The sequence below is a fragment of the Oryza sativa genome, chromosome 11 (genome assembly GCF_034140825.1).
Source record: "Oryza sativa Japonica Group chromosome 11, ASM3414082v1".
In the NCBI taxonomy this organism is placed as follows: Eukaryota; Viridiplantae; Streptophyta; class Magnoliopsida; order Poales; family Poaceae; genus Oryza; species Oryza sativa.
Genome location: NC_089045.1, coordinates 25,795,183 through 25,816,719, shown reverse-complemented (window position 1 = coordinate 25,816,719; position 21,537 = coordinate 25,795,183). Strand labels below are relative to the sequence as shown.

General features: G+C 42.1%; 3 protein-coding genes across 6 annotated transcripts; all 3 read right to left on the bottom strand.

The window, feature by feature from the left end:
* Positions 1 to 4,509: 4,509 nt before the first annotated feature.
* Positions 4,510 to 13,481, bottom strand: LOC9270328 (patatin-like protein 1). Of its 4 annotated transcripts, none has more exons than XM_066305641.1 (5): positions 13,094 to 13,481; positions 11,600 to 11,781; positions 6,113 to 6,534; positions 5,658 to 5,960; positions 4,510 to 4,971 (listed from the first exon to the last, which is right to left on the bottom strand). In XM_066305641.1, the coding sequence occupies exons 1-3, from the start codon at positions 13,268 to 13,270 to the stop codon at positions 6,156 to 6,158; spliced, it is 738 nt and encodes a 245-aa protein (XP_066161738.1). In that variant the 5' UTR covers positions 13,271 to 13,481; the 3' UTR covers positions 4,510 to 4,971; positions 5,658 to 5,960; positions 6,113 to 6,155. The 4 variants fall into 4 exon arrangements, with proteins under 4 accessions (XP_066161738.1, XP_066161740.1, XP_066161737.1 ...); XM_066305643.1 differs by lacking the exon at positions 13,094 to 13,481 and adding an exon at positions 12,522 to 12,684; XM_066305640.1 differs by having other exon boundaries at positions 5,658 to 6,534.
* Positions 4,735 to 5,948, bottom strand: LOC107275275 (patatin-like protein 3). The gene is made up of 2 exons (XM_015760846.1): positions 5,706 to 5,948; positions 4,735 to 4,971 (listed from the first exon to the last, which is right to left on the bottom strand). Exons 1-2 carry the CDS (start codon positions 5,946 to 5,948, stop codon positions 4,735 to 4,737), a joined length of 480 nt encoding a protein of 159 aa, XP_015616332.1.
* Positions 13,482 to 16,933: 3,452 nt separating the features above from the next.
* On the bottom strand, positions 16,934 to 20,943 carry LOC4350912 (patatin-like protein 1). The gene is made up of 5 exons (XM_015759971.3): positions 20,474 to 20,943; positions 19,927 to 20,108; positions 18,536 to 18,890; positions 17,997 to 18,299; positions 16,934 to 17,346 (listed from the first exon to the last, which is right to left on the bottom strand). Exons 1-5 carry the CDS (start codon positions 20,648 to 20,650, stop codon positions 17,110 to 17,112), a joined length of 1,254 nt encoding a protein of 417 aa, XP_015615457.1. The 5' UTR covers positions 20,651 to 20,943; the 3' UTR covers positions 16,934 to 17,109.
* Between the last annotated feature and the right edge of the window lie 594 nt (positions 20,944 to 21,537).

Genomic DNA, 21,537 nt, shown 5'->3' with positions numbered 1-21,537 from the left:
GAAAGAAAAAACGTCGAGAGAGCACAGCGGCGGCGTGGCGGCTGGCTTGAGGGGGACGGCGGCGGGCGCTTGGACGCGTGATGGCAGCGGCGGCGGCTGGATGGGGCTGGACGCGGTGGGCTCGAGGGGGACGGCGGCGAGCAGACGGACGCGCGGCGGCGGGATGCGCGGCGGCTGGAGGGGGCTAGACGCGGCAAGCTCGAGGGGGACGGTGGAGGGCGGACGGACGCGCGGCGGTGGCGGCGGCGGGGGTGGCTGGATGCATGGCGGCTGGACGCGCGACGCGGGCGGCCGGCTAGATGCACGACGGCGGCGGCGGCAGGCGGCCAATTGGATGGGCGACGGCAACAACGGCGACGATGACAGCGGGCTGGATAGGCGACGGCGGCGGCCGGTGACCGACTGGATGCACGACGGCGGCGGTGGCCTCGATTGGCGACGACGACGCTGGATGGGCATGGACGACGAAGAAAGGACACCTCTTTTTGTTAGTCCGATCATACCCCTGCTAAATCAACGATTAGATTAGATTGGTGCCTCATGATACCTTCTCAAGGATGGAAAATATACTCATATACAGAACCTATGATAATCCAGTGGGAAAGCACACTCACAAGATCCTCCGAATCATGGGATGAGTCTCCAGGTGCACCATCCAACGGTGAGGATGAATATGAACGCATCCAAAATTTTAAATGTTGATATATTTTTCTCTCAATTTTCTAAATATACAAAACCCACGGTAATCCAGTACGAAAGTACGCCCACGAGATCCTACCAATCACGGGATGAGTCCCCACATGCGCCATCCAACGGTGAACATGGATCTCAGCGCGGATCCAACCGTTAAAAACTCGATAGATTTCTCCCTCAATTTTCCGTCGAATTGTTACTATATAGAAAATCCACTTTTGAAAAGGTCCAATCTTATACGTTGGAAATTTCAAATTTCAACAGATTTACGTGAATCTTACTTTATTTTCTAAATTCGAACAAATTTAACATTTTTAAGCCGGTGTGCACATCGATCCTACAGATACCCACCGGTACAACGAAACTGTCCGACATTGTAAATATCATCCGGCCATGTGTACAGTTGAATGTACCTGTGAATAATTCTGTACAACATCTTGGCGAATCTTTGGCTTGGTTTTATGTTTGGGCAGTAGAATTATTGATTGGTGTTTGCAAGCAGTGACTATGCTGCTCTCACCCTGTCGGGAACAGGGAGAACGCGCATGCACACACACGAGACATTTTGGGCAGAGATTGTCACATCCTTTTCGTTTCTACAGCTATATAAAACTTATTGTCTGTTCCAAAAGAGAATATATGTCAAGTTAGGGAAACCCAGATAGTTCAGGGCTCAAAAATGCTGGCAATATTTGCGCATTTGAATCTTCTATAAAAGTTTATTTTATAAATAAACTTTTGACAACTTATTTCTTATACGTACAAATATACTTATTTCTTATTTATAAATTATTTTTCGTTTGCAAATATACTGTTTCGCTTATTCCGTCAATAAACGAAACGATGAAGTCCTCTGATCCTAGATTATTATATTAAAGGACGGACCTCCATCTCAACGCCACTGGCGCTCTAACTGAACTGTCTGACCACATAGTCAACCATCCATAGGACAGAGGTTCTACTTCACTATGATAATGACTCGCTATTTGTTGATGCCAATGGCTCTGATACCGATCCGAGGGGCCATTCCTAAAAAAGGTTTATCTAAAGATTCTTTGATCCTTCGAAACATATAATTGAGAACACGGAGTAACAAGAAAAACATGGGATTTTTACTAGAAAACAAGTGCAGAACAGAAAAAATATAAAACACAAGAAAAAATAGAAACAATATTTTAAATAGACTAAAGGAAAAACACAAAAGTTAAATAAGAGATAGATTCAAAGAAAATTTTCCAAAATGTTGGAGCTATTGTTAACTTTTCTCTATAATATATATGCATTGAGCCATTCCTTACGAATTTTACATAATCTGGGAAGCTCCAATCCTTTATTTGATAGGACAAAATAGGAAAAAAAAAAGCCCTATAAAATTGAATCCTACAAAGATTCCTCCATAAAACCTTTGAAACGAAGGGGGGCATAAGAGTCCATTCATAAAATAATTGTTAAAAAAGAGAAGGTTTAAGCTGCAAAAACTACACCTCAAGAATGCAACATTATCTCATTATTATCTGCACTAATTTGTCCACAGATATCTGCTCTCTTGTTCTCCAGTCCCTACCATAGCCAGTCCAGTCACTACCATACAAGGTGATACCGGTGGTCAAGCTGGAGAGCTGTAGCATCAGCAGTCAAATCCTGCTAAAAAGCCTTAGGAAACGGGCTTGAAATTTACAGCAAGACAAAGAACACGAAAGGTGAAGCTACACTTCATTCAGAAAATTATTCAGAAGCAAGCAAATACATTACACTTACACAGACAGGGCCAAGCAGCACGCAGAGATTCTTGTGAGCGAACAGTAGATTGCAGCAGCAGAGGCCGGTCCCGGTTAATTTGTTTGTCCTTGTGCCATCTGTTGATGATCAGTGCCTAGATAGATGAGAAATCCAGAGGTGCAGTAGCTAGCTAGATGGAACTTAGCTGAGATCCAGAAACAATGCTACTTGAGTAGTAAGAAGAATCTTTACTGAGATACGAGAAAGTGCTACAACTCTCTGTTCATCCATCATATTGTTTACCAATCAAAAGCACAACTGATTACAGATCAACATGAATCAGAATCACCTAGTACTTCTCTTCAGCAGTTGCAGTTACTGTACATGATTCGATCCAACAGAGTTCAACGTCTCTCTATGTTCAAAGACGGGGTTCATCTCCGCCTGGTTTGTAAATTTTGGTGTTGATGAAATTGCTGAAATTTTCACCGAAATCGAAAGTGCAAACTCTGATCCCCTGTAATATGGTTTCATGTGTGGTTGAGACTTGAGAATCGAACTGATCACATAAGTAGCTAGGTAGGGTTACAATAGTAGTGATCTTGGTCCATGATTTGCTGCATGTATGGGACCATGAGATCCGTACAAAGAGGTTACTATAGTACCACTAATCATGGAGTGGCAGTACTGACACTGTGATCACTGAGCAAAATAACAATTAACAACAGTGAGTTGGGGGGCCAATATATGCAAGCCAAGCTAGCTGCTAGTAGATCTGATGCACTGATCACAAGCATGCTAAAGCAAAGCAAAGCAATTTGGTAAAGCATATGCAGGCATTGGGTTGGTCAGGTTGTGTGCCAAAGCGACAGTTTAACTTGATCTAACTTTGAGGCAATGAAAACTAGAGCACCAAAGCCTGCATGAAAAAAAAATTAAAGTGCACTTTGCTCCCTCCTGAAGTCTGAATCACTTGTCACAAATGACTCATGCAACATTTCCAATGATAGTATCATCAGAGTATCAGCCTCTGCATGTTCCACTGGATGTGCATCTTTACGAGGTACGAGGATACAGTGCGCACTCCCGTACCGTCGGATCAAGAATCTACGGCAAAGATCAGAGGAGAGGGAAAAATAATGGAGTCTTAGTTTACAGCACTGTTCCTTCTCTTTTTATCCTTTTCTTTTCTGCAGTTTCTTGCTAGATTGTAAATTATAATCTGGGAGCTAGATTTGGCCGTTGATGTGAGCCACCCCTTTGAGCAAGTAATGCGAGATCAAGTTTTCAACCTTAATGAATGGTGTATTGCAGAGGCTCGGGATGTAATCATCATCTTTCTTATTGAAAAAAAAACGAATGGCAGTTAAAAAAGAATCATGGGATGCATAATTTTCGAGTTGTTCTAGCTTATTAGACATTTCATGAATTTTCGCACATGCTTATAATAATGCAAATGTGTATGTTATTTCGATGTTAAAAGCCGGAAGCGATTACTTCCACCATCTAAAAAACGAAACACAGAAAATCACTTTGAAACCTAGAATGGGAGGAAAGTGGCCTGAAGACGACTGAACATTCATTATAAGACCATATGTTCCACTGAAGATGTTGCAGGCTTTTATTTCTTGGGACGTTCTTGGATGCAATGCATGCATCAGCAGCAGCAGCTGCAATTCCCTGAGCTGACAGTGTGATCGAATTGGATGGATCTGCACCCAGCTGAATGTGACACTGCCAGTGGGGCCAGCTGCATCACACATGTTACCTTGTCAGGGCCAGGAAATCCATGGCTAGTGTAGAGAGAATCAGACAACTTTTCTGGAGGTAGGAGGAGAAGATGAAGATGAAGCTTGCTACATCTCATGGGTATCTGAGAAAGGTGAAAAAGTTGCCTGTCGCCGAGCTAGAGATCTGAATGATCGATCTACTCTGAATTCAGCATCATCTCTGTCTACCTGCGTGTGGTCTCATGGGTTTCTGCATTATTGTTCAGCTTCTGAAAATTCAATGACCGATTGGCACTAGGTTATTAGCTAGACTGATGCTGATGCAAAATTAAATAATGGCATTTGCCACTTGCCGGTCCCAGCTGGCTAAAATAAAAACATGCTGATTAATTATAGATTTCAGTGTTGCTTAAGTACATATATATTAACATGCAATTAATGCAATGAAAACCAAACCAATATTATTACAATATGCATATGATACCTCACCCACAAACACTTACGACATCACAGCAATTACTTAATTTTACATCTTAGCTTAGCTTAGCTTAGCTAGAACTGAGCTAGCTAGCTAACTTAGCTTTAGCTCAGCTCAAGAGGAACTGAGGCTGTTTCTGCGTAGCCTTCTCTCCTCTGAGAGCTTCTTAGCGAAGCGAGCGAGTGCCTCCTCGTTGGTGCCCTCGCCATCGACGGGCTCGTGTACTCCAGTGTCTATGTTCACCCTCGCCACTGGCTTCTTCAGAAGGTCCTTGCCGATCCCGATCAGTGCCTCCATGTTCTCCTCCGTCGCGATATCCACCGACGACGTGTGCCCCACCAGCGAATCGTCCTATATACACGAACACTCAATTTTAGTGTCACGACTACGAGAAGGTGAAAACATAGAAGCTTTTGGGTGAACTAGTTGGTCGGTTAGTAGCTAGGTTAATTTTTACTGGTGTTAGAAGTATATTAATGTAATGATACAAGTAGACCGATAATAGTTGGGTGCATATGCAACTTAATAGCTAATACTTCCTCCGTGTTATATTTTATAAGTTGTTTTTGATTTTTTTCGTAGTCAAACTTCTATAGATTTAACCAAATTTATAGGAACAATTAGCAACATTTACAACACAAAATTAGTTTTATTAAATATTACGCTGAATATATTATGATAATATATCTATTTTGTATTGAAAATATTATTATATTTTTCTATAAACTTGATCAAATCTAAAGAAATTTGATTAGAAAAAAAATCAAAGCAACTTATAACATGAAACATAGGGAGGGAGTAGTCACTAGGGTTTGCAATTTTGGTTGCCACCGTGGTTGCCGAAAATTTGAAAATCTCATGATTTCCGGGTTTTTTTTACCAAAATTATTTGAATTTTGAACATATTTTGATTGAATTTCGAAAATTTTTTACCAAATGCACAAATATTTGAAAAATAATCCAAAAATTTCATGGAAATTTGTGCTTGCCAGTGGGGGCCGAAATTTCAAACCAAAATTTCAAACCATGGTAGTCACCTAAATGCGGAGGTAGCTCTTCTCGCAGGAGAGAGACTGGAAGAGAACGGAGGCATGGATGTCGACCATGTCTGCACTTGCATGGCTGAAGATGTCGATGAGTGGGGTGAAGCCGCTGTCGTAGAGCCACCGGAGTACACCCCATTTCGCGCATGCCGGTGCGGTGTACTTCTCCGCCATCGTCGCCGTTCCCGTCCCGATCGAGATCACCAAGTAGTGCCTGTAATCTGCTGGCTTACCCAATTTGAAGTCCTGGTTCTCGCGCAACACCTCCTTGCTGATCATAGACATGGCTACCATTGTCTGCACGCACGAGCACTCAACAAATGGTCAAAGTTGTGTTCAAGATGGTACCAACAATGTGCACAATTGATATGTTGCCTTTTGAGATTGAAGGTATATATACTAAACGAGTGATTTTATGGTGATTAAGAAGATATTAGGAGGTATCATACCTTCTGATGTAAATTTTGATACCTCTTAAAAGAATTAAATTTCTCATACTAAATGATATATGCTCGGTATCGGGTTGTTTGCAGCGACACCGCGATCAATAAGGTGGAACTCTCGAGACTCGCCGGAGGGGCTGGTGGTCTTGAAGAAGTGCGCGAGGAAGTAAGTGGGCGCCGCTGACGTGCTGATGCAGATGTCGGAGAGGTGGGCGTTCTTGAGGGGCTCGTTCTTGGCCTCGTAGGTGGAGAAGATGATGGGTTGCAGATACTTGACATCAAATGCTGGCACGACGATGTTGGTGACTGTGTCGGCAATGGTCACATCGTGGGTAAGGCTCTTGATCTTGTCGTGCAAGAACGAGCCGTCATACTTGGGCCCTCTCACCGTGCCAATCAGGTTCGCCACCGGCGTCAAGAACCCAACCCTATAAAATCATACATAATTACTTAATAACTCTTTGCGACGAAATTAAATTTGTTGTTTTCGACATCAACATAATCTCTGAAATGCAGTAATGATCAATAGATAATCAATTCAACTAACATGGTGACCCGCGCAGATTACGCGGTTAACACTGTATATATATATATATATATATATATATATATATATATATATATATATATATATATATATATATATATATATATATATATATATATATATATATATATATATAGACACACACACTATATTATACTATACTATACCCACAACCCCCACCCCCTGGGTAAAACCCCCCTCCCCTCCCCACGCCCTGTCCTCCCACCCCGCTCCCCTAGCTGCTACACGAATATGTATTTAACTTGTAGTAACGTTGTTACTTTAAGTGGACCCACCCTGCACCATTTTATTAGCCATCTATTTTTTTACCTGCTTTTTACAGTTATACCCCGTAGACTTCTCATACATTTTCTTCAAATTCTTTTTTCCAAATTTCAGATATATTAAATTGTATTTCTATTTCAAAATACTTTTCTTTTTCTATAGGTAGCTGAAGATAATTTTTTATTCCAAATTTCAGATATATTGAATTATATTTTTATTTGGACATTAATTTTTCTTTTTCTCTAATTAATATGGGAATTTTAAGAAAGTGGGAGCCAATATGGTGGCATTTTTCTATCATGTTAAGATAATATAGATAGACAGATAAATGCATCAGGATTCACATATGAACCTGCCATTAGAGATTTGATTTGTTGCAACTTGCAACAGAGGGAATACATCGAGATGAGCAATGAGCCAATATTGGATACTACCTATCACAGACAATCACACTTGTGATTTGTGTTGTAACGGTTAATGTAGAAGCTTAGTTTTTTTTTCCTTGCAAAAGATTGATCGTTTTGTGCAGGTGTCGATCGGTCACTACACATATATAACGTGATTTTTCTTTCTAAAATTTAAAAGAAAGAGTCCTTATCTGCAATGAGTTCTTCCTATATATTTTTTAATTTTACTCCAATTAACATGAAAATTTCTAGACGTTGAGAGTTAATGTGGATGTTTTTTTCTATTACTTTATTAAGTTAATAGATAGATGCTTATATTTAAAAAAGGAGGTAGCAGTACCAATATAATTGCAGAACTAATACTCCTTGAATAAATTTATATTTATGACTGATCATCAACCAATGCTAGGAATTTAAAGGATTTAATTCATATTGGATTTTTTCTATATAGCCCTTTGAATTAAAGGAGTGGACCCTATAGAATCCTATGAAATTCCATCGTTCTACATAAGTTTTGGAGGGAATTTAATATAAGATAGAACATCATGAAAATTTTTCTTTGAGTCTTTCTTTTCTCAAATTTTTATGTTTTTCTTATGATCCAATCAAACAGTCATTCCTAAGTTTTTCATAAGTTTTTTCATGTGTTATGTTTTGTAATTCTTTGTTTTACACTCATATTCCTATAAAATCTTATATTTTATTATTTCTCTATTTTCTCAATCATATGTTTCAAATTTCAAATGAGCCCTTAACATTTGACTGGTTATCGAGTCTTGCAAGGCATGTGCCTTTTCTCTTTTTTTCAACAACCACGTTTGTGGCTCGGGCTACATTCCCTTCGCATGAAGATTTTTCTCTTGAGTGAAACGACGATCACGGTCGTCCACGCGCGGAAGACCAGGGACGAACCCTAGTCCCCGGCCGCCGCCACCCTCCCTTCCTCTCCCCCGCCTCGCCGCCGCCGGAGCGTGCCGCCGGAAACCGCGCGGCCCGCCAGGATGTCGGCGGCGGGGAAACTGCGCGGTGGTGCGACGCGTGGCTGGGATCCGGCGCCGCCGCCGCTGGATCCGACTCCACACGGCTGGATCTGGCCCACCGCCGCTGGATTTGGCCGGCGAGGATGGCGGCGCGGGCATCGGCAGTGGCCGACCGACGGGAAACGTGAGGAGGCGACGTGGTGCGCCGGGCAACGCGGAATGGCGGCGGCTGGTCGGCGCGGCCACACGCTTGCAAAGGCCGGGGAGCCTCCGGAGGTGGCGGCGGCAGCAGCTTCCGCGACCAAACTCGGGACGGCTCCGGCCAGATCTGGCGGGCTGCCTGGAGACCGGCGGCAGGCAGGGGCGGCGTCGCGGTGGGCGGGCGTCAGATTCGCGGCTGGCAGCGGCGGCTCGCTCGCGCCGAGGTCACGGCGTCAGCTTCGGCGTCCGTCCGTGGCGGCGTGTGGTTGTGGCGACAACGGATGCTGCGGCGGTGCGGACGTCACCGGCTTGCGAGGGGCAGCGTCGCAGTGTGGGTGATGGAGCCAGGGTAGCCGGTTGGTGGGATGGCTGCGTGTGGCGGCATTGCACGGCTCGGGTGGGCTTCGGCGAGCGCGGTGGCCGCGCAACGACGCCTAGGCGGGCTTCGGTGGGATTGCATGCTGGCGGCGAGCCTCCTGCTCGGTAGGGGGTTCTTCTGCCGGTGGCGGGTCTCGTGGCTCATGTGTGGCGATGTGCGGATGTGGAGTTGGTATGACTGCTTGTTAGACGTCATGGACTATTCTGTGGCCATCGATATGGGGGTGTTTGTGTGGGTGATGTGAAGATGCTGGCGAATGCTTTGCCGTGCCTTTGGCCAGTTCGACAACGATGATGCCCGTGGGCGCTGTTTCCCTTCTTGGAGGCGTTGTCATGGCGTTCTTTCATATCGCCACAATCTCCAGGTGAAAACCTTATTCTGAATTCAAACGAGCGGTGGCGGCGCTACGCATCGTGTCTTCCTTGGGGGCATCGCTTCGGAGAAGTTCCAACGCATCGACGACTGTTGATGGTCTTTTTCGGTTCAAAAGCTCCCATAACTTGTTCGGCGAGGCCTTAGCCTTCTTGGGTTTGCTTCATTCTTGTGGCCGGCGACACACTCTTCGGTTGTTTCTGCTGGTGAAGTTGAAGCTGCTCGCTGATGGGGTGCGGCAATGCTGGTGAAGTTGAAGCTGCTCGCTGATGGGGTGCGGCGACGTTTGGCAATGATGACATGTTGCAGTCTCTTCCAAGGAGTTCTGGTGCTGGGCGTGTGAAGGATGTGGCTCCTCGGTGGCTTGGCTGATGTCCATCGTTGGAGGTTAGAGCTGCTTTTCGCTTTGGCGACCTTTGTGCCTTCAATGTCGCTGCGGTTGTGAAGTCAGCGCTGCTGGATCGCTTGGGCGGCTAGTTCGGCAACGATAACACCTCTTCTGCGATGTGGGAGCTGTTGTGTCGCTTTTGTGTTTAGCCTGGCGGCGACGCCCTGTGTTTAGACTCCGCCGTTGTTGTTAGTTTTGTAGCGGTGGGTTTCAACCTGTTTTCCTGTAATTAACTGTGCAGTTGTACGATTTTCGGGCTCGATTTTCCTTATAAACTGGATCAATTCTCTTCTTCTAATTATAAAAGTGGAAAAAAGTTTCGCCTTAGGCTTCGAAAAAAAAAAACAACCACGTTTGTTGTCGTTTGTAATATGTACTCTGTACCTTTTAACTCCTTTATTCTAATCTGATTTCGTCACGTTCCTTCGCCGGCAGATTATAAACAGAGGACAAAACAAAACAGAGTGGCGATGTGACATCACAACCGCTTAAAAATGCATGTATTTTGCTTCATCTAGGTTGACGAATCCATTACTACTCATAACCTTACAGTCCTAGACCCATCTGAAGATCGAATCATGAAAAACCGTAGCTTGTCCCAAGTAAATTCCAACCAAAATCCTCTGAAGCTTAAAGGTGACGCGACAAAACTACGAGCAATTATTTGCGAATAAAAAACAGGTTACTAAGTGTGGTTAAATGAGTACAAGCAATTATTCGCAAATAAAAAACCTGGTGATCACCTGGCTGCAAGAAGCATTTATAACTAATTATTATTTTAATGATAAACGATGTATCCGTTAATAGCGAGACATGATTCAAATTTTTTTAAAAGATGCTCATAAAAGTAAGATGTGTGTGCGCTTATTTTATAGATAAGTGCACGTGCGTTATAACTGTCTGCGTGCGTTTGTTGTTTGTTGTGTTTCTTGAAAAAAATCAACAAAATTATAAAAGGGGTGATAAAGATGATGCCATGTCATGATAGTTTGACTACACAGACCAGTCTTTTCGTAATCTAAAAGCAGATGAGCCTTCGGTGTCTTTAGTACCTATCGCCCACTAAATACCGATTAACCTAAACGGTTCCAAACCTCCAATTGTCGTCCACTAGCACAACCATTAAATTTTTTTCCTCTCCAGCTTAATTATACGTTTCAAAAAGAAAATCAGGGGACTAAATATCAGAAAATTGAAAGATTTTTTTTAAGTTTGAACATGTTTTTACTAATTTCAAAGAGATTCTTATTAAATCCAAACAAATTCGAAAATTTTAAAGGCCCATTTGGATTGAAGGAACTTAATATTTGTGGATAACCCGAATCTTTGCTAAATTTTTCATATGGGTTCTTTGGAACGAAGGAATAAGATGCCAAAATTCCTAAGAATTGACCTCCTTTGCCCCCTAATTCCATAGAAAAATAATTATTTTATAGGAATTTTTTCTAAGAAGTACAATACACTTTCTCCCTTTATCACTCTTCTTTCTCTGTCATCCGCAAGTTCCTTCGAAATTTATGTGTTCACTCCCTGCAATCTGTCCACAGGGACCAACTCCACTATTCTTGTGTTTCAGAATCCTATACAATTCTACGTAGCGTGATATTATATTTCTGTATTTTTCCTCTTCTTGTGTAGTTATTATAATCTGCGATTTTAGAATTTTGCGTTCTACCAAGACCAATCGATAGATCAAAGAGCTTCAGAAATGTCGTTTTAAAGCTGTGAAGTGTGAACCCTGCATATGCCCCGTCACGAATGAATCAAGCACGCAACCAAATTGCAGCGATGGACATGTGATCGAATCGATTCTCGGGAAAAATATATTGACTTGCATGCACCGACTGGTTCAACTCAAAAATTTAAGGTGACGAAGAAAGTTGTACAATTCACTTTATATTTAAAAAAAATAATTGACGGAGATTGACACGCACCTCTGTTGCGGGAAGATCTTGGGCCCGTTCTCGAGGTAGAACTTGGTGAGGTCGTCGGCGGCGAAGAGCGGTTGCCGGTTGTCGTCCGGCGCCGCCAGCATCGACGTGATCAGCGCCCCGGTGCTCGTCCCGGCGATCACATCGAAGTAGTCCGCGATCCTCGCCTCCGGCCCGTCCAGCTCCTGAATTAATCATCATGATTTTTTCGCGAATACATAAAATGTGTATCATTTGTATTAAGATCAGAGATTTAGATGATTCATATAGGTAGTGTACTAGCAGCTATATGTACATATAGAAAAAGAAAATCGATCTTGTTTTTTTCGAAGGTTGATCTCTCGCAACTCCAGGGACGACCGAGTACGTACACCACTTAGGTACACCACTTAGATGGGCACTCCTATCTCGCATTGTAGCGCGGCTTTCATGGCCGTAAGCTCCGCCACCTCCCGCATGATCTTTCGTCTCGCCCTTGAACGTGTACTACTAAAAAACTTTAATTGATGTCGGTTGGAAACCCCACAAAGGTGTCGGATTTAGGTTCTGTTGCCGGTTTAGGAACCGACACTTTTAAGGTTCTACAAATAAAAAAAATACCCAACTCGATGCATCGGCTCGAATCAAAATTGTATATAACATTTAATCAAAAAACACAAGAACAACCAAGAACTCAAGAATACCAAACACTAAAAAAGTCCAACACTAAGAACACTCATAACATAAAGAATGGGCTGAAGTCAGGGAGGGCGCTGCTGCTATCACAGCCGACTCCCCTTCTGCCATTGCTCATAGCTGGCACTGCCTCCCCTCCCACCGGATCTGTCGGAGGGGAGGTGCCCCTACCGCCGCCGCCTCCCCTCCTGTCGGATTTGACGGAGGGGAGGGCATCATCCCTGCTGCAAGTTCCCCTCCCTCTACCAACCTTTGTTGCCGCCGCCTCCCCTCCCGCCTGATTTGGTGGAAGGGAGGGCACCGCCGTTGCCTGGGTAGGGAGAGAGGTGCCCCTGTTGCTGGTTCCCCTCCCACCGCCGCCACGCATGAGGAGAGAGAGAGAGAGAGGCGCGGGAGTGAGGTCTTTATCTACTTGGGAGGATAAGGAAGGGCAGTCAGCTCGGCTTTGTTTTTACGGGTATCGATATTTTTTAAAACCAACAATTATTATAGGTGCCGGTTATTTAATTAATTAACAGCTACGATAAGATAAGGACAAAAAACCGGTACTTAGTATAGGTGTCGGTTTTTCTATAGAACCGATATATATAGTCGCTTAAATGTTTTAGTTTTTTTTTTCAACATATGGAGGTGTGAAAAATATTATAGATACCAATTTTATCTATTTCGACACCTATGATACCGTCCTGAATATGTCTTTCTATAGTAGTGAGGTGATTGTTCCCTTCCTTGCAGATCAGCATTTGATTTTACCATAGCTGAGCTGAGCTGATCAGCTGATGAGCTAGCAGCAGTGTGTGTGTGTTCTTGCTACGTATATACCTGGAGCTTGGCCTCGAGGCAGGCGAGGATGGTGGCCGGGACGAGGCCGCGGATGCTGCCGCCGTCGATGCTCAGCACGGTGATGAGCCTCCCCTGGCACGGCGGCGGGGTCGGCTCCGGCACCGGCGCCGGCGCCGCCGTCTCGCTCTCCGTCGTCGCCTCGCCATTGCTCGCCATGAAAGCTAGCCACCACCTTTCTGACACCTACCTGCTGCTAGCTTAGGACTGATCAGTAGCTAGAGGCTTAATTGAGAGATCAGAGCAAGGAAGAAGTGAGATTGATCGAGCGGGAGAGAAGCAAGCGAAGCAGAGGGGATCGGAGATCTGCTTCTCGCATGCTTTATGTCTGGGTTCTCCCAACTTTTGCCTATTTATAAGAGATTTACTCTGGTAACCTCGAGGTACTTTTTTTTTTACCGAAGCAAATCTCTATTTATAAACTCAATAATTAGAGTTAAATAATGAGTACTGACTATGCACACAAGCATGACCAGAGAGAAGATTACGAAAATGATCAGGCCCCGGCGCCCGACAGTACAATCAAATTGATTCAATCCAAGTTAAAACCAACAGTTAAAACCACTTGATTCAATCCAAGTCTTTCATTCATTCAGCATCCTAGGCAGCTTTATGTACCCATCCTATCCATTCTTATCTACTTAGGCCCTGTTTATTTCGCAAAATGAAAATTTTTGGGTGTCACATCAGATATGTCGAAAGATGTTTTTGGACACGAATAAAAAAAACTAATTTTATAACTCGCCTGGAAACCGCAAGACGAATCTTTTGAGCCTAATTAAGCCGTCATTAGCACATGTGGGTTACTGTAGCACTTATGGCTAATCATGGACTAATTAGGCTCAAAAGATTCGTCTCGCGATTTTCATGCAAACTGTACAATTAGTTTTTGTTTTTATCTATATTTAATGCTCCATGCATATATCCAAAGATTCGATGTGACGTTTTTGATAAAAAAATATTGGTAACTAAATCAGGGGCGTCGCTAATGGGCGGGTGATCGTTGTGGGCAATCATCCCCCATCCCTCCCCTAACACGCTCTTATCCCCCTTCCTCCTCCCCTTCTTCTCTTCCTACTACACCATAAATTTTAAAAAAACAAAAAAACAAAGTTAGAAAAAAGTTAAAAAAATAGAAAAAAAAATCTAATACTCTTATTTATGTGCATAGACTCTATACTTATGTATAGACTTTATACCGTAAACTTCGCACGTATAAACTTTATGTATAGAAATACTATATATAAAAAAATATTTGAATGCAAATTCAAATTTGATCAGGTATATAAACTTTTGGCTTAATTATAAACGTTAGGTGTATAAACTTTAGATGTATAGAAATACTATATATAAAAAATATTTGAATTCAAATTCAAATTTGAAACGGGTATATAAACTTTTGACTTATAAACTTTGTGTCTCTAAACTTTAGGTGTATAAACTTTAGATGTGTAAACTTGAAGTATACAAACTTTAGGTGTACAAATTTATTAAAATAGGGTGCGCAGTGCCAAAAAAAAGAAACTGCGTGGGGGAGGGGAACTGATCGCCTGGGGCGATCGATCGCGCGATAGGTTTTTCGTAAACTAGGCTTTATTTCATCCCCCTCTCTCTCCATTACTATCAACTCATCTCTTTCTGAATGTCAGAAAAAAAAACCCATCTCTGGCTAGATACATATGGAGTGCGGTTTATTTTACTTTCGTGGTTATACAACCTAGAAGTTGCACTCATATGTTTGGTAATTGGTTGAATGGTTTTGAACCTAAACTCAAAAGACAAACTTGGGAGGGCATAGTGGCAATTTGTTGGACTTTGTGTCTTAGTAGGAATGACATAGTCTTTAACGGCTACAATCATATTTCTTTCTTACAGGTAATATTCAAGGCAACTCATTGGGCAAGGTTTTGGTATTTGCTTCTTAAAAAAGTTGAAGGAGAAGAAGCTCAAGTCAAGTGCAGAATTTTGGAGAAGCGAGTTATGGAGTTCTTCTCTACCTTTGGATGGAATTTTCGAAGAAGAATTGAAGTTTAGCCTCCATTTCTCTTTAATCGTTTGTTAAACTTTTATTTGTGTGTCCCTATGTAATGGGAGGAGTCTTTTGTACTCGTGACTATGGTTTTGGCTGTGTACACCCTCGCAAGGTGTAGAGGCCAGGTTTAATATAATCCATTATCTAAAAAAATCTCTTTCTCCTCTCATCGATCTCCATCCTTTGCTGTATGCAGGAAGCTATGGGAGAGGGAGGTCCGGACCTGGAGGCGGCGCTCGACGACGGTGTGGTGCCCGTCAATAGGGAAGATGTTGTGGACGCGATGGCATGCCTCGAGCTTCTTGTCGAGCTCGCAGATACGAGCAGTGATGACCCTTTTCTTCTTTCCTGTTCGAGGAGGTCGGCGTGAACGTCGATGCCTCACTGTCAGCAACACTCAAGAGAAGAGCACGAGTAAAGTGGACGAGTGTGATTTCTTGATGTTTCAGCTGGTGTAACTTGATGTTCTTTTGTGTTGAATTGAAATGTTGCAATGGTTTTTTATGGTGTTCCATATATAACTTTGTCCATGGTCGATCTAGATGTGCTGGTATTTCAATTCGGCGGAACTTGATGTTTCATATGTTACATCAAATGTTTCATTCATAAGTTGAAATGTAAAGATATAAGTCGCTTTTATATAAGTTTAATCAAACTGAAAAATATCTGATTAGAAAAGTTAAAGAGTCTTATACTATAAACTGGAGGGAGTAATGGAATATATGTTCTATTGGAACAATGATATAATCAGTCACCCAACCATTAGGCGAAAATGTGAAACCTTCGGGAGACTGAAATTTTGTGCGAACCATCTTTGGCTTTCGTATAAAGCTGGAATGATTTCGGATCAATCATTGGTCTTTTTTTTTTCAGGTTGTATCTTATTCCTGCAAAATGAAAGAAAATTAGGGTTATTTTGAGGAAAAAAAATTCAACAGCAAAATGCTTGAGATTGAGGGTCTACGTGCTGAAGCGTTTCTTTCCGGTTTTTAATAGATGACGATATTAACTTTTAAATATACGTTTGGATATTTATATTATTGAAAATATTTTATAATTTTAACTATGACTTAATTTTATTATAAAAAGATACTTTAAGTATGATTTATATTTTTTTCATACTCGCACAATAAGACAAATGATGAAACTTTAAGGTCAAAGTCAACCACGTTAAATATATATTTATGACTGGAGGGAATAATTACATTATTTCTTTCATAAGAGAAATAGTCAAAAAAAAATTTATCTAGAAGTCAGTAGTATCATCTATTTAAAAATAAGTTGGAGTACCATCTGAAAGGCGAATAGTAAATTCCCTTGCTTGTTATAAAAATAGTAGTATTTGACATGGAGGGATGAAGATACTAATTTATGATGGTATTAGGTAGTTCGTGGTAGCATGGTTAATTGCATAAACCTGCACATGTGCATCATGCCTATTCTAAGTCATTCTAGCATTTTCCATATTTATATTGATGCTAATGAATCTATATATATACATATATATCTAGATTTATTAGCATTAATATGAATGTGGGAAATACTAGAATGACTTATATTATGAAACAGAGGAAGTAGTAGTTTGTCGCCGAGCTAGAGATCTGAATGATCGATCTTCTCTGGATTATATTCAGCATCATCTCTGCCTGTCTGTCTGTGTGTGGTCTCATGTGTTTGTGCATTATTGGTCAGCTTCTGAAAAATCAATGACCGATTGGCACTAGGTAGCTAGACTGACGCTGATAGATGCAAAACTAAAATAATGGCATTTGCCACTTGGCGGTCCCAGCTGGCTCAAATAAACACATGCTGATTAATTATTGAAAACCAAACCAACATTATTACAATATGCATAATACCTCACCCACATCACACTTACTACATCACAGGCTGTATTACTTAATTTTACATCTTAGCTTAGCTTAGCTAGAACTGAGCTAGCTAGCTAACTTAGCTTTAGCTCAGCTCAAGAGGAACTGAGGTTGTTTCTGCGTAGCCTTCTCTCCTCTGAGAGCTTCTTGGCAAAGCGAGCGAGTGCCTCCTCGTTGGTGCCCTCTCCATCAACGGGCTCGTATACTCCGGTGTCGATGTTCACCCTCGCCACTCGCTTAGTCAGAAGGTCCTTGCCGATCTTGATCAGTGCCTCCATGTTCTCCTTCGTCGCGATGTCCACCGACGACGTGTGCCCCTCCAGCGAATCGTCCTATATACACGAACACTCAATTTTAGTGTCACGACTACGAGAAGATGAAAATATAGAAGCTTTTGGGTGAACTAGTTGGTCGGTTAGTAGCTAGGTTAATTTTTACTGGTGTTAGAAGTATATTAATGTAATGATACAAGTAGACCGATAATAGTATGCAACTTAATATATAGCTATTTCCTCCGTGTCATATTATAAGTCGTTTCGACTTTTTCCGTAGTCAAACTTCTAGATTTGACCAAGTTTATAAAAAAAATAGTAACATTTACAGCACCAAATTAGTTTCATTAAATATTACGTTGAATATATTTATTTTGTATTGGAAATGTTACTTTATTTTTCTATAAATTTGATCAAACCTAAACAAGTTTGATTAGGAAAATAAATCAATGCGACATATAACTTGAAACAGAGGGAGGGAGTAGTCACCAGGGTTTGCAATTTCGGTTGCCGCCTTGGTTGCCAGAAATTTGAAAATTTCGTGATTTCCATTTTTTTACCAAAAATATTTTAATTTTAACGTATTTTGATTGAATTTGTTAAATTTTGACTAAATTTACAAACATTTGATAAAAAACCAAAAATTTCGGGGAGATTTGTGCTTGTCAGTGGGGGCCAAAATTAACGAAATTTCAAACCATGGTAGTCACCTGAATACGGAGGTAGCTCTTCTCGCAGCAGAGAGACTGGAAGAGAACGGACGCGTGGATGTCGACCATGTCAGCACTAGCATGAGTGAAGATGTCGATGAGTGGGGTGAAGCCGCCGTCATAGAGCCACCGGAGCACACCCCATTTGGCGCATGCCGGCGCGGTGTACTTCTCCGCCATCTTCGCCGTCCCTGTCCCGATTGAGATCACCAGGTAGTGCTTGTAATCTGCTGGCTTACCCAATTTAAAGTCCTGGTTCTCACGCAACACTTCCTTGCTGATCATAGACATGGCTACCATTGTCTGCATGCATGAGCACTCAATAAAATGGTCAAAGTTGTGTTCAGGAGGAGATGGTACCAACAATTCACAATTGATATTTTTGCCTTTTGAGATTGAAGGTATACTAAACGAGTGATTTTACGGTGACTAAGAAGATATTAGAAGGTATCCCATCTTCTGATGTAAATTTTGATATCAACAATTTTAACCTCTTAGAGAAGTAAAATTTCTTGTATTAAATGGTATGTGCTCAGTACCGGGTTGTTTGCAGCGACACCGCCATCGATGAGGTGGAACTCCCGAGACTTGCCGGAGGAGACGTCGGTGGTCTTGAAGAAGTGCGCGGGGAAGTATGTCGGCGCTGCTGACGTGCTGATACAGATGTCGGAGAGGTGGGCATTCTTGAGGGGCTCATTCTTGGCCTCATAGGTGGAAAAGATGATGGGTTGTAAGTATTTGACATCGAAAGCCGGTACAACGATGTTGGTGACCGTGTTTGAGATGGTAACGTCATGCGTAAGGCTCTTGATCTTGTCATGCAAGAACGAGCCATCGTACTTGGGCCCCCTCACCACGCCGATCAGGTTTGCCACTGGTGTCAAGAACCCAACCCTACAAAACCTTATATAATTACTTAATTGCTCTTTTAAAAAAAATTGTTTTCGATGTCACCATAGTATTTGAAATTATAGCTCTTATCAATACTTCTTATAGTAATAATATAGGAGCATTTCTGAGACTGTCAACTAAAATACTTATATTTAGAAAGGGAGATAGCAGTACACAAAATAATTGCAGTACTTATATCCCTGGAATAATTCTTTTTTTTGTATGACAGGTCATCAACCAGTGTCAATATTTGGAAAGAGGTCAAGTCTAGCACTGTTATTTAGCATGTGCTTTTTTCCCAACAACCACGTTTGTTGTCTTTTGCAATGTGTACTCCGTACTACACCTTTTAACTCCTTTGTTCTAATCTGATTTGGTCACTTTCCTTCGTAGGCAGAAAAAAAAAAGAGAGGACAAAACAGAGTGGTGAAGTGACATAACAAGTTCACAAACGGCTTAATAAAATCCTAATTCGTCTGCCCCCCCCCAAACAAAAAAAAAACAATTTGTGGAAGCAAGCAAATCATAGCCTGACCCAAGTAAATTCCAGCCATATGAACAAAATATTCTATTATCTAGAAAAGAAAGTAAATTCTAACCAAAACTCTCTGTAGCATAAAGGTAACATGGCAAAACTACAAGCAATTATTTGCGAATAAAAAACTGGTTATTAAGTGTGGTTATGTGACTTCGAATCAATAAAAAGGAGTGACAAAGATGATGCCATATGTCATGATAGTTTTGACTACATAGACCAGTCTTTTCCTACCAAGGAGCATAAGGAGGCAGATGCAAGTCCTACCAAGAACAATCGATCTATATATATCAAGAGCTTCAGAAATTTCTTTTCTTTTTTTCTCGCAAAAGAAGAATCGTTTTAAAGCTTTGAATTAATTAACCTGCATGTGCATATGCCCGTCACGAACGAATCAACATTAGCATTCAACAAAAATGCAGCGATATGATCATCGACATGTGATGCGATCGCGAATCGATTCTCTGAAAAAAAGACAGAGATCGATCGATATTCGACACGCACCTCCGCTGCGGGAAGATCTTGGGCCCGTTCTCGAGGTAGAAGTTGGTGAGGTCGCCGGCGGCGAAGAGCGGCCGCCGGTCGTCGTCCGGCGCCGCCAGCATGGACGTGATCAGCGCCCCGGTGCTCGTCCCGGCGATCACGTCGAAGTAGTCCGCGATCCTCGCCTCCGGCCCGTCCAGCTCCTGAATTAATCATCACCAAATTAATCATCATATTTTTTTTCCGAATACGGAAAACCTTGTATCATTTATATTAAAACCAGGGATTTAGATGTTCCAAATAGTTTAGGTGTAGCAATAGGGATCAAGATCAGTCAAGGGACGACATCTTATTGGATTCACTATCATCAATGCATCTCTGATGGACGGTCTGCGATCCCCTTTGATATCATCGATCCCTTGACTCTTCTCTATTGTAGCGACTATGTTTTCGCTGTTGAACACACGATTGTTCCGTTCCTTGCAGATCAGCATTTGATTTCACCATAGCTGAGCTGATCAGCTGATGAGCTAGCAGCAGTGTGTGTGTGTTCTTGCTACGTATATACCTGGAGCTTGGCCTCGAGGCAGGCGAGGATGGTGGCCGGGATGAGGCCGCGGATGCCGCCGCCGTCGATGCTCAGCACGGTGATGAGCCTCCCCTGGCACGGCGGCGGGGTCGGCTCCGGCACCGGCGCCGGCGCCGCCGTCTCGCTCCCCGTCGTCGCCTCGCCATTGCTCGCCATGCTTAGCTAGCTAGCAACTCTACTTAGGACACTGATGAGTAGCTAGCTTAGCTAGCTAAGCTAGGCTAGAGGCTCGAGAGATCAAAGCAAGCAAGAAGCTCTAGCGAGATTGATCGAGTAGGAGAGAAGCAAGCGAGAAGAAGAGGGGATCAGAAACTTTTGGTCGATCTGCTCCTCGGATCTTGTGCTTTCTGTCTGGGTTCTGCCAGCCTTTACCTATTTATCTATGCACACAAGCATGAAGCAGGACCAGAGAAAAGATTATTCAAGACTTTTGCTTGATTAGTCTTGCAGCATCGCCAGCTAACCGGGGCTGTGGTCACTGGTCAGTCAGTCATCAGAGTTGGCAACTGATCATCGACAGGTAGAATCTTCTTCCTTTTTTCACTGCCTTTCTGTGTCTCATGTTTCATATGGTCTAATGTCTACTGAATGTTGCTAGTAAATTCTTTGTTTCTTTTATATTACAAGACATCATGATTTCTTTTCAAACTTTTATAGGTTTGATTAAAGTTATAGAAAAATTTAGCACTAGCTACAACACCAAATTAATTTTATTAAATATAATATTGAATACATATTAATAATATTTGTTTTACGTTGAGAATGTTACTATGTTTTCCTATAAATTTAATCAAACTTAAAAATATTTGATTAAAAAAGTTAAAGCGTCTTATAATAGAATATATGTTCTATTGGAACAATTATATAATCAGTCACCGTTTTTGGGAGATTGAAATTTTGTGTGAACCGTCTTTGGCTTTCCTATAAAGCTGGATTGATCTCCGGATCAACCTTTGGTCATTTCTTTTTATTTTCCATGGAGCGATGGAGACAGTAATTTATCATGGTATTAGGTGGTTCGTGATAGCACGGTTAATTGCATA

What these genes read in the sequence shown, in the direction of transcription:
- LOC107275275 (XM_015760846.1), bottom strand. Translation starts at nt 5,948, where the DNA reads ATGTCTATGATCAGCAAGGAGGTGTTGCGCGAGAACCAGGACTTCAAA. An exon ending in TGGTCGACATCCATGCCTCC is followed by an intron (nt 4,972 to 5,705) that starts GTTCTCTTCCAG and finishes TCGTGTATATAG; the next exon opens with GACGATTCGCTGGTGGGGCA.
- LOC9270328 (XM_066305640.1), bottom strand. Translation starts at nt 13,270, where the DNA reads ATGGCGAGCAATGGCGAGGCGACGACGGAGAGCGAGACGGCGGCGCCG. An exon ending in GCCTCGAGGCCAAGCTCCAG is followed by an intron (nt 11,782 to 13,093) that starts GTATATACGTAG and finishes TGATTAATTCAG; the next exon opens with GAGCTGGACGGGCCGGAGGC. An exon ending in AAGATCTTCCCGCAACAGAG is followed by an intron (nt 6,535 to 11,599) that starts GTGCGTGTCAAT and finishes ATGATTTTATAG; the next exon opens with GGTTGGGTTCTTGACGCCGG.
- LOC4350912 (XM_015759971.3), bottom strand. Translation starts at nt 20,650, where the DNA reads ATGGCGAGCAATGGCGAGGCGACGACGGGGAGCGAGACGGCGGCGCCG. An exon ending in AAGATCTTCCCGCAGCGGAG is followed by an intron (nt 18,891 to 19,926) that starts GTGCGTGTCGAA and finishes AAGGTTTTGTAG; the next exon opens with GGTTGGGTTCTTGACACCAG. An exon ending in AGAGCTACCTCCGTATTCAG is followed by an intron (nt 17,347 to 17,996) that starts GTGACTACCATG and finishes TCGTGTATATAG; the next exon opens with GACGATTCGCTGGAGGGGCA.